The sequence below is a fragment of the Pelodiscus sinensis genome, chromosome 11, assembly GCF_052426305.1.
Source record: "Pelodiscus sinensis isolate ZL-2025 chromosome 11, ASM5242630v1, whole genome shotgun sequence".
NCBI classification, from domain to species: domain Eukaryota; kingdom Metazoa; phylum Chordata; order Testudines; family Trionychidae; genus Pelodiscus; species Pelodiscus sinensis.
The window spans coordinates 13,217,039-13,229,342 of NC_143062.1; the positions used below are offsets into that span (position 1 = coordinate 13,217,039).

Sequence of the window (12,304 nt, forward strand, 5' to 3'; positions counted from 1 at the left end):
GCCAGGGCCTCCAGTTCTTCTTGTTTGTTTCCCAGGCTTCTCGCATTAGTGTACAAACACCTCAGATAACCAGTAGATCACCCTGTCTTCTACATTCGAATCAGGGGTCCTCCTTTCTTGCTCGTTCCTCTCTGCATTTCTTCCCGGTATCCGACTTTCCCTCTCCCCTCAGGGTTTTGGTCACCATCCCCCGACGAACCTAGTTTAAAGCCCTCCTCACTAGGTTTGCAAGCCTGCCCGCGAAGATGCTCCTTCCTCTCTTCGTTAGGTGGATCCCATCTCTTCCTAACAATCCTTGTGCCCGTAACAGAGTCCCGTGGTCGAAGAAACCAAAGCCCTCTCTGCGACACCACCTGCGCAACCACGCATTTATGTCCTCAATTCGACGATCCCTGCCTAGTCTTTTCCCATCAACAGGGAGGATGGACGAGAACACCACTTGTACTCCAAGTTCTTGGATCCTTCTTCCCAGCGCTACGTAATCCGCAGTAACTCGCTCAAGGTCATTCTTGGCCGTATCGTTAGTTCCCACATGGAGAAGCAGGAAGGGGTAGCGATCCGAAGGTTTGATCAGCTTGGTAAGCCTCTCAGTCACATCCTGAATGCGAGCTCCCGGTAAGCAGAACCTCTCTCGAGATTCCAGGTCCGGACGGCAGAGGGATGGCTCAGTCCCTCTTAGGAGGGAGTCCCCGACCACCACCACCCATTGTTTTCTTTTGGTGGTGGTGGCCGTGGAACTCCCATCCCTAGGACTACGCATCCCATGCCTTCCAATAGATCGTGTTCCCTTCCGATTTCTTCTCTGTGAGGTCCCTTCCAAAGCATTCAGCACTGCAGAGTCTGTGGAGAGAGCCTGAAAGGGATTACTTACCTCTATAGCATTGGGAGATTCCTGTGGTGTCCTTTTTCCCCTTCTAGAAGTTACATGCTGCCAGTTCTCTTCCTGGTCCCGTACTGCTCTCTCTGGCTCTTCCGCCTGCTGTGCTTGAAGGACTTAAACGCTGCCTTCTATCGAGGAAGTCTTCATCCTCTCTGATCGAGCGTAGGGTCGACACTTGGGCCTCCAGTCCTCTAATTTTTTCTTCCAAAATGGTGACCAGCTTGCACTTCGTGCAGATGAAATCTGTTCTTTCTTCCGGGAGGAAGACAAACATGGCACACTCCGTGCAGGTAACAACAGCAGACCCATCACCATCCATCACTGTTGTCCTGGAGAAGGGATTTAAAAAGAAAGAAAGACAAGAGAACCTCATGCCCGTCCCACTCCCCTTCCCAACTCCCTCTCTAAACTCCCTGCTAGCACTCACCTGTTCGCAAGCTCCTTGGTCGCTTTCCCACTGCCTTATAAAGCCCTGGAGTGCCTGAAAGTCCCTCCCCCTACCAAGGCTCAGCCAATCAGCAGAGGATTCTAGAATTCAAACTTTAATTAGAAGCCAACAGTTTCTACCTGCCAATCACAGCACACACTCCATGAAGGGGATCGGGAAGGAAAAGGGGAAGTGAAAAAAAATTAAATTCATATATGAGATAAGCATCTAGCTGAATTTTTTTTTATATCTGTTTAATAATTTCAGTTGGGATGGATGTTTCCAAACATTATTACTGTCTTGCATGTTACCTTTTTCAGCTTTAAAAACAGCTTTTTATTCCAAATTGTCTGCACCAGTGCTGATGCTTGAGCTTGAATTCTACTGCTTGTCATGACTTTACTTTGGAAAGTCTAAATTTGTAGTAGTTTGTGTTACTGAGAATTATTTAGCAATGTTGAATAGCAGTGCTGGATTCCAAATAACTCAGGGTTCCTATTGGTTTAAATAGTAATAATCACAATTATCTGCATTGAGATATGGATTCTGTCCTCCTTTTGAAAGAAATGTCACCATGTGATATTTCATGTATTTGAAGTTTGATATTAATGTATACTTAGTTCAGGAGTTAATTGCAGGATGTTTACTAGCATGAGAAAGAGGCTTTGTTCTTGAATAAGTTAGTGTAAATAATTCTTATTAATTATGTAGGTACCATTATTGTGGAAGGGCATGAATTACATGAGGAAGATCTCCGTCTCATGTACACCTTTGAACAGGTCATGGGAGGAACTGCCCAGTATGAAGCACATTCTGATGCGCAGGTATTAATTGTAGGAATTATTTCTCTGCTTTAAGCAAAGTGTTTTCCTAGAAAGTAAGCATTCAAATATTTAAGTGAAGTAATTGTGGAACATGGTTGCATTAGCCTTTCGCTTCAAGATTCTTGTGTACGAAATATGATTTGAACCTAATTAGAGTGGTGTCATCTTAACATATTTCTTACTGAACCCTCATATATGTCAGTGGAAATGCCTGTATTCAGGGCAGTATAATGGGTAGCTCATTCTCCTCCATCAGTATTGACTGTGCATTTTTAACAGGAAAGGCTGATCATTGCCACTAAAGAAGCTATGACTTTGAATGCGTACAGGGAACTGATTTGTTGAAATGAATACACATGATTAAGTCTGTCTTGTCACCATAACCACCTTTAAGTGAACAGCTATATAAAAATGTAACTGCATACTAATGCAATAATTGCTGTATTTTACTAATGGTTCTGCTGTACATTCTTTCAGGTTTTAGTTCTCCTAGATGTCACCCCAGATCAGTCAATGGTTGATGAAGGAGTTGCTCGCGAAGTAATTAATCGCATCCAGAAACTTCGCAAGAAGGTTAGTAAGTGATGGAATGTGATATTTTTTTAAAAAATTGGTTTTATATAATATACAGAGGAAATTCAAGTTTCCAAATTGATTTAAAATGCTGCCCTATATAATTTAATCTTGCATGGTTACTGTAGAAATGTTTTGCAGCCTACTGGTCAAGATATAAATGGAAATGAGTGATTTTGGTCACTTACTGGTCTCACAGCTGCTGGTCGTCCAACTAAATCCCATATTGCTTGCACACCTACATCATTTATAGGGGAGACAATCTTCTAGAATTGAAACACAAACACCTTATGTCAGATCTTCTGATTTCTTTCCCCAGCCAACTACAGTAAAACTCCATTAGTCCGGCATCCAGTGCTCCGACACTCCTGATAGTCCGATACCATCAGGAACCCAGAAGTGCTCGGGGCAGCCGGACAATTGGAGCTGCTCTGCTCTGCGCCTGGTTTCCCCGATTCAGCCGCTGCTGAAACTGACCAGCAGCTGAATCGGGAAAGCTGGGGGCAGAGCAGCTGGGGTGCTGCTGGGTTGGTCTGTCCCAGGCACCCCGGCCGCTCTGTCCCAGGCACCCCCAAGAGCAGCTGGGGTGCTGCCGGGTTGGTCCCACAGCACCGAGGGGCAGCGCTACGGGACCAACCCAGCAGCACCCCAGCTGCTCTGCCCCAAGCACCCCTATTCAGCCGCTGCTGAAACTGACCAGTAGCTGAATCGGAAAAGCTGGGGGCAGAGCAGCTGGGGTGCTGCCGGATTGGTCCTGCAGTGCCGAGGAGCGGCGCTACGGGACCAACCCAGCAGCACCACAGCTGCTCTGCCCCAAGCACCCCTATTCAGCTGCTGCTGAAACTGACCAGCAGCGGCTGAATCGGGGGTGCCTGGGGCAGAGCTGGACTATCGGAAGGGGGGGAGCTATGAGGGGTCTGGTGTGGAATCCACCCCACCCCACCCCAGACCCCTCATAGCTCCCCCTTCTGATAGTCTTAATCCAGCACCCCCGAGTCCTACAGTTGCCAGATTATTGGAAGTTTACTGTAATATCAATTCAGTTTTATCTTGGCTGAGCTTCATCCATGCTTCAGTTTCTGCTAGACAGTGAGGCCGTGTCCAGACTCAGGGGTTTTTTCGGGAAAAGTAGCCTTTTCCCGAAAAAACTTCCCCTGTGTCCAGACTCAAGCCGCGTTCTTTCGAAATTATTTCGAAAGAACGCGGCTTTTCTTTCAATGGCGGTAAACCTCAATTTACGAGGAAGAACGCCTTCTTTCGAAAGTTCCTCTTTCGAAAGAAGGCGTTCTTCAATGTAAAGAGGCCGTCTTCGAAAGAGAGCATCCAGACTCGCTGGGTGCTCTCTTTCGAAAAAGCGGATTTCTCTTTCGAAAGAAGCCTGCAGTCTAGACATAGCCTGAGTGTGAGATCTGTGCCCAAGTGTGGGTGAGTTAGACTTCATCAGCTAGGTGACTGACAGAGAGATGAGCTAGCTGAAGGCCTCATATTTGAAGATAGCACAACTCCTATGTTGTCATTTACACAAGCAAATTATGTGGTTTTACCAAAATGTGTGAGGGAATGTCTGGCAACATTGTGTTGACAGGAATATTTTACGCATTTATTTCTCTTTTTCTAGTTGTGTTAAAACAGTTTGATCCTGTGCCCTGGGGTAGATGCACTGTTTGCACTCAACGGAAACTTCACTTTACACCATTTACATTAGGGGTATGCATCAGTAGGACTACCCTAGTTCAGATTTTCTTAATGTGGACAGTCCCTTTAGTACTGTGTAGCCCTGTGCAAGAAAATAGAATAGCTTCCAAACCCACAAGTAAAAGCCATTGGCTATCGGGAGTGTACTGCATTCTCCAGTTTTGTTGTTGAACTTTGTAGCATAACAAAGTTTTTCCAGTTGCTTAAATATTGTTTCCACTGCCATTGTGGCTAGATTGTAACATGACTGCCATTTGGAGTCTTGCCCAAGTGTAAGATTGAGATTGTTTGTTCATGGGTAGGTTCTGGGAAATCAATCTGTATATGTTTAAAGTTAATTCTTGAGATCATCTGTAAAGACTGATATCATTGATGGTACATAATAAAAATAGGAAAGAATACTGGCAAGAAAATTACCTTTTAACCAAAGTTAAATTTACAGTCATACTGTAGGGTCATAAATTCTTTCCGTCTGATCACTAAACCCTGTATCTTTCTTTGATCTCTATTCATTATGATCACTGCTGAAAAACATCTTACCATTCACATTGCTTCATTTCTGTTCCTTTTGTTAGTCTAATTTTTTTTCGTAATGATGTATTTGGAAACATCCTAAACCTTCAAAATACACATTGCAGTGCAATATAGCAAGAGTGTAACTGTTTAGAGGCTTAGAGTTTCGGTCTTACTAAAACCAACAAATAGTCTGGTTGTACTTTAAAGACTAACAGCACATGTAGATGGTGGTATGAGCTTTCGTGGGCATAGCGCACTTCTTCAGATGGAATTGTTACTCATAATTAATGCGAGGTCTTGGTTTAAACACTGATCTGCATCCAACACTGTGTGTGCAGGTTACTGCCGTATCGTTAAAGATATCTGTATGTAAATTTCAGTGCTTGATTATAACAGCTGCAGAAACACTCAGAGTTTAATTTGTTAGTCTCAGACCAAAGCCTTAACATGTTGTTTTAATCCTATCTGAATTATTTAGCATCGTGGGAAAACTGAATTTCTATAAACTAGTCAGTATGATTCAGAAACATAGTATGTTTATTTGTGTTCATTCAGTTTACTGGAAGGATACTATCTGCTACTATCAAAACAATAGCCTTGTTCTCAGTTTTTCCTGAAAACTTTCAATTATTAACATATTAACAGAAATATAGCTTTCTCTAAAATCCAGTACTTTTAAAAATTATAACTTGCATGTTTCTTACATAAGTTTGTATATGTACAGGTAAACTTGCTAATACTGAGCTTCCGGATTTTCTTTCAGCGCAATCTAGTTCCTACGGATGAGATTACTGTATATTACAAATCACATCCTGAAGGTGACTACTTGGATTCTGTTATTAAGGAGCACACAGATTTCATTTTTGCAACAATAAAGGCTACTCTGAAGCCATACCCTGTGCCTACCTCAAGAGAAGTGCTCATTCAAGAGAAAACCCAAGTAAGAATGATATATTAACTATATGCTGGAAAGACTTTTTCGTTCAGATTAAATCAAATGAAACCCTGGACTACAGATGATGGTCTATGTGTTAACATTGAACATTCATTTTATTATATAGCTGTAACCTTTTCAGATCTGTAGATTGATATTTCAGACCTAAAATGGCAATGGGTTCTGCTTGGGTGTTCAGTATCTTTGAAAATCAGGGGCATAGCTACAATGCAGTAAAATACTGTTACAACACTAAGTCAATTGATTCAGGCTTGCAGGCCTTGGACTGTGAGGCAGCTAAATTGCAGTGCAGCATTTAAAGCTCAGGCTCCAGAACTATGAATGAAATCCTGGTAAAACTGATTTCTTCAGGCCTTACAGAAGATCTTATGCAGGGGTGGGCAATAATTTTTGACCAGTGGCCACTTCAGACATTTTTGAAGTGGTCCAAAAGGGGCGGGGACTCAGGTGGAAGGGGCGGGGCTAGGATACTTCTGTGCTTTCCTGACCACAGACCCTAATTCGTCTGGGGATGGGGAAGTGCATGAATTCTTTGCCTCCTGCCCCGAGAGAACCACCAGACTTTGCACGCTCTCCACCCCCAGATCAATCAGGGCAGGGGGAGCACATGAAGTCTGCCTCCTCTCCCCCTGCAAGGGAGCACTATGCTTAGAGTCCTCCATCAGCTGAGCAGCAGCTGGCAATTGACTTTAAGTGTCAAGCCCCTTGCTGTGCAGGAGGAAAGATTTTGTGTGCTCTCCCCACCCCCAGGCCAGTCAGCGCTTGGGGGTGAGGGGAGTGCATGAAGTCTCCTCCCAATCTGTCCCCATCCTGCAAGGAGCGTGCGGCACTTCTAAGCTCTGTGCACTCCTTGCAAGGCAGGGGCAGGGCGGGAGGAACATTTATGTGCTTCTCCTCACCCCCAGGCCCTGATTGGCCTGAGACAGGGAGGATCACAAAGTCTCTTGCTCCCTGCCCTCCGGCGTGCAGGTCTTAGTCAGCTGTCAGGATGGTTGAGGCAGCTGCTGCAGCGGCTCCCAAAGTGCGGGGCCCAGGGTGACCATGCCAAACCATCCTATAGATAGGATGGCTGTGCACGCACCTTCCCTGGGTCACAGGAACATGCCAGCATCAGCACAGAGCTAGCAGCTGGAAGCCACTCTAGCTCTGTTGCACTACCTGTGCAGGAGAGCACGTGGGCTAGCAGGCAGGACTAGGAGAATACTCAAGAGTCCCCAGAACCCTGCCAGAATGGAGTGCCTGCTGGCCCATTAGGAGGATTTGACTGGCACTAGCCCTAAGGTGAACTGAGCTTGAGACCCTTGCATTAGACAAATTGCCACCTTTCACAAGCTGAGTTCAGCAATATTTTGTATAGTGTAGTTTGGTATACAAAATATACCCCTAATTTACACCTACAGATATTTTTGTGCATCTAGCAGTTAAGTGGATATTAGCAAATAGTTTCAAGTTCATCTTGGACCTGATTTTATGCATAGACTTTCTTTCATTAAGTGTTTTTCATGTCAACACTGTTACAGGATAAGATTCTATAACTGCTTTAAAGAACACGGTACGTGTAGATCCCCAAAGAACCTTGCAGATCACTTGGGAGCTAACAGGATGTTTATTATCAGATTTATGAACAGTTCAGTGCAATTTGTTGTTAATGCAACAGTTTTTTGTATGATCTTGCACAGACTCAATACAAAATCAAGCTTAGACTTTTTTTTGTAAAGTATTTTTTAACTAACCTCATCCTTTCTCTGATCTTAATACTTTTTCTGATCTTTATGAAGGCCTTCAACCTCACAGTTTTCCAGAAATGGCAAAATTTAGTACCTTTATTGTGGAAAATACAGTAGGAGAAAAAAGTACATGATTCAGTGTATTGATTCTCTAATTGCTAATAGGAGAGAGCGGTTCTCAAGAACTCCTTCTGCTTTCATGACTGACAGCCTCTAGACTCATAATGGACAAGAAGCCTCCCAGATGAATTTTGTCCCCTTCCTTGGGCCTTGAATCATCTAATCCAAATGTCCCTCCTCAAAACACATGCCTGTGCTTTTTTTAATCAGAAGGGCAGTTGAGTTAGGTTCTCATACCTCATATGGTAGAGCTCAGCTCTTTGAAAAGACGAGACACCATGTAAATGGTAGTTCCATGTTTGTCTCTTTGCAGATTGTATTTTAGTTTCCAAATAAAAGGATTTCTCCAGAGCATCCTGCACTAGCATTACTTTGAACACAGCTTGCATGAAGAATTGAAAGTTCCCCCCAGTATTCCATTTTGTTTTTTTGGCTCTGTCGCAATCTTCTTGTATGATGTAGGACAATAAATTTTAATTTCTCTCTCTCTGTTCATCATCTGCAAAATGAAATTACTATTCTTTCCATTTCCCACAGGGATGATGCGAGTGAATTAATGTTTCTGGGGTAATCAGATACCTCTGAGTTCCATGGAGAAAAATTGGCTTGTAACTAAAACCTTAGTTCTTTTTGAATGTGTGTATTAAAATACTGTTGACTTGCATGATTCCATACTCGTTCTCAACTAATATAATGAAGTACATAATCTCGTGGTTATTTCTATACTTGCTGTAGGATATCAGTTATGTTTTTTTCAGTTATTGTCCTACGTGTGACTGAATAGATTTCATACTGGGAGAGGAGGGTTCAAAAATAAAACCTGGGAATTGTGAAAATAATGTGCTTCCAGTAACCCATAAAGTTCTGTATACTCCAAAGAACATAACCCTGTCTGCTTTTATTCCTTGTTGGTTTCTTCATATTTTTAATGTGGAAGAATCCTAAGCCAAATAGGTATAGTGAAAACACAATGCTTCAACCATGTGAAGGATCCCTTTCCAGAAAATGCTGGCTTTTTTGCTGTCAAGAGGGGAATGTGCTGCATCATTGCTAGGCATAACATTTAGGGCTCATCTAGACTACGCTACAGTGTCGAAAGAGGATATGCAAATTCCACAGAAATGGAGGGGAATGATCTCTGAGGATGGGGCTGGCAGCCAATGCACTCCCGGGAAGCTCTCTGCTGCCCTATGCTGCTGCCTCTGTATCAGAGGCAGCCCTGGGGGTGGCAGATGGGAGCCGGTCCGTGAGGGAGACAGTTTGAAAACCAGCTCTTTGCACAGATCAGCTTCCTCCTGCCACTCTGAGCTGCTGCCTCCGATACCAAGGTGGCAGTGTGGGGCAGTAGCCGCCTTGGTCCACAGGGGACCCAGGCCTGCTGCAGACAGAGGCTGCTCTACTTTGTGGGATGTCAGAGCAGCCCCTGTCTATAGGAGGCCCAAGCTCCCGCCTCCCCTCACCCCGCTGCTGCCTCTGATATAGAGGCAGCGGTGTGGGTTGGGTGGAGGCAGCTCCATGAAGCCAGTGCTCCCGCTTCCTCCCATCTCCTCCCCGGCCTCTATGGGAAGCAGGAAAGAGGGGGGTAGCAGATGGCTCCTTCGAGCTGGCAGCATGCTGAGCTCTCTTAAAAGCTGGCTTGGCACGAGTATTGGCTCCTACCTGCATCCCTCACCCTCTGCACAGCGGTGGAGGGGAGGGGCAGAGACGGCTCTGCAGGATCAGGTGTTTGTGAGGCGCCCTCTTAAATGGGGGAAGGAGTGTGTATAGTCAATGTACTCAGCTTTACAGTAACAAGGGACATGTCACCACTTCAGGGGAGCCTCCCAGGTCTGGGTAGGGCACCTGCCAGCCCCACCAAATCCTACCCCCAGCAGCAGCAGCAATAGTGCTGGGCCTCGCGCTGCCACCCAGTCTTCACTCAGTATTACTGGAGTCACAGGCACCTGTGGGGTCCTGGGGAACTCTCACCCCACCCCATCTTAAGCACCCACTGGCAACCCTGGGCCACTCCCTGCCGTAGAGCATCCAAGATTTAGTCAGGCATATATAATACTAGTCATGGAGAGGGCACTGTGAATTTTTGTCCATAACTTTTACTAAAAATGCTCATGACTAAAACACAGCCTTATCCATTAAAATGCTATTGCTTGCTCAACTTGTTTTCTGGCTAACTGCAGGGTTTCTTCCCCCAACACTCTAAAGTCAGAAGCAGTAAAAAAACAGCCCACAGTTCATGTCTTTCTCCATATTCCAGGAGCTTAAAGAAATTTTTACATAGCACTTCATGACAAGGTAGAAAGTGGGGTTAGATGTAAGCTTGTGGTTTGGACATGGGTCTAAAATTCAGGAGACTGGAGTTTCTCAGCTCTGCCACTGTCTTGCTCGACTCTGGGCAGATCATTTATGATCTCATTTTCAAAAGGGTTTGTGTGCTTGCAGTCCCCATTGACTTCAGTGGGATTTGGGGACCATAGCACTTAAGAAAATTAGGCCATTTTAGCTCTCTGTTCTCCAGTTGTTGCTTTCTTATCTCGCAGGTGTATGAAGGGTGAATTCATTCATGTTCACAAAGTTTTCCCAGATCCTCTTACAGAGAGAACACCATGAAGTTTACCATTTTATAATGTTCTCATGTAATTATTTTTTTTTTAATACAATGATTCATAGAAATGTCCTACGGTGCTTACTTTAAGGCAGATGTTTTGTTTTACACCTTACTGGAGTACTAAGGAAGTAAAAGTAATACTCTTGATTTGTTTTTGTGGTTTTTTTTTTAAGCTGAAGGGATCAGAACTAGAAATCACTCTTGTCAGAGGAGGCTTACATTATCGTGTTGATCCAGCCTGCGCTTATGTCAATCTCATCATTTCTATTAATGGTACAGAGCAAGGTAGGAGACTTTTGTTATAACTAGATACAATTAATGTTTTAAAGCCTTCACCACATAAGATGAATTAAAGAATATAATGATAGATAACAGGAGAGAAAAAGTTATGTATGAAAGTAGGGCTGATTTCCTTTACCTCCATAGTGTCCAATGTGCTGGTCACTAGCCAGATGTGGCTATTTGGCTGATTGAGTGTGGCTAGTTCACGATAGCAGTAGCCACTACTGTTTTAGAACTGATTGGTCACCACAGCTTTACATAGTACATTTCAGAAGTAGCTGTGTTAGTCTGCTTCAGCAAAAACAAGGAGTCACCTTAAAGACTAACAATTTTATTATGGCATAAGTTTTTGTGAGTTGCAATTCACTTCATCACATGCATGAAGTGAAAGAAAAGGAAACAGAAGAGATACAAATCTGTGTGTTACATTGGAGCTAATTCAATCAGCGTACATGTAGTGAAAATACCTAAAGTGGAAAATTACTTATGGTAATAAGTGAGCTATTCTTAATCTCTATTTAGACCTACTCTGATGATAAATTTGCCTATGAATTCTGACTCAGCAGTTTTATGTTGCATCCTGTTTTTGAAGTTTTTTTGCTTGAAGATGGCAACTTTCAAGTCTGTAAGTGTATTTAGGGAGGTTAAAATGTTCTTCCACTGGTTTTTGTATGTTACCATTCTTGCTGGCTGATTGGTGCCCATTTATTCTGTTACATAGAGACAGGCCAGTTTGTCTCATGTACATGGTAGAGGGGCATTGCTGGCACATGATGGCATTTATCACATTAGTAGATGTGCAGATGAATGAGCATTTCGTGGTATGGCTGATGAGATTAGGTCCTATGATGGTGTCACTAGGGTGGATGTGTGGACAAAGTTGGCAATGGGGTTTGTTGCAGATTCCTTCCTGGGCTAGTTTTTCTGTTGTGGGGAGGGGTTGGGGTGGGGTGGGGAGAGTGTAGTTGGTGGTGAGTGTGCATTTTAAGTTGGGGGGGGAGGTTCTGTAACAGACAAGAACAGGTGTGCACACTTCCTTGATAGATAGTGCTGTTCAAGCGAATCTGATCTCGTTCATGAAGGGCGCATGCACCTATAGTGACAACACCTTGCATTGTCAATGTGTCATAAAAAATGCTGATTTATCAAATCAGAAATGTTTAATTGAAGCATTGAATGTGATGAATTTACAAGAAGTCATCAGCAGGCTCTTTTGTTCTTGCCAGCTCTCCTGATGGGCTTCTAGGGACCTCATAACATCGTGAGGTTATATGCTAGATGAAGCCCCATCATGAATATAGTGGTGACAGGCTCACCACCCAAGTCCAAGCTGACCTGGAAGTAACTAACCCTATCCTATGCTTGTCCCGCATCATCTACACTGCTGTTTTTATGGACTAGCTCAAGAAAGCCTAGAGTAAGTCTGTTTACCCAGGCTGAGAAGCACACTGCCATCTGCAGTGTATATGTATCCTGAGAGACCTGCACCAGGGGCTCCCAGCTCTGAAGCAGAGACCCTGTAAGTCCTAATAACCCACAAGGTTTCCAGCTCCTTGCTGTGGAGCTGGGGGCCAGTCTCCGATCCTGTCACAGTCCATATTTTGGAGTTGCCCAGAAGCATGGACCCTGAAAGTTCTGGTGTCCTTCGGGCAGCCACAATGAGGCGCTTCCACCACTTGCTTAAAATTATGAATTTGTAT

The 12,304-nt window shown here is 44.0% G+C and overlaps 1 protein-coding gene across 1 annotated transcript in view; it reads left to right on the top strand.

The window, feature by feature from the left end:
* IARS1 (isoleucyl-tRNA synthetase 1) overlaps positions 1-12,304 on the top strand; it is a 211,581-nt gene that overhangs the window by 177,341 nt on the left and 21,936 nt on the right. Inside the window, exons 28-31 of the mRNA XM_075939706.2 lie at positions 2,019-2,131; positions 2,609-2,704; positions 5,679-5,855; positions 10,496-10,607. Coding sequence (XP_075795821.2) covers positions 2,019-2,131; positions 2,609-2,704; positions 5,679-5,855; positions 10,496-10,607 — 498 coding nt within the window. The remainder of the gene's footprint in view (positions 1-2,018; positions 2,132-2,608; positions 2,705-5,678; positions 5,856-10,495; positions 10,608-12,304) is intronic.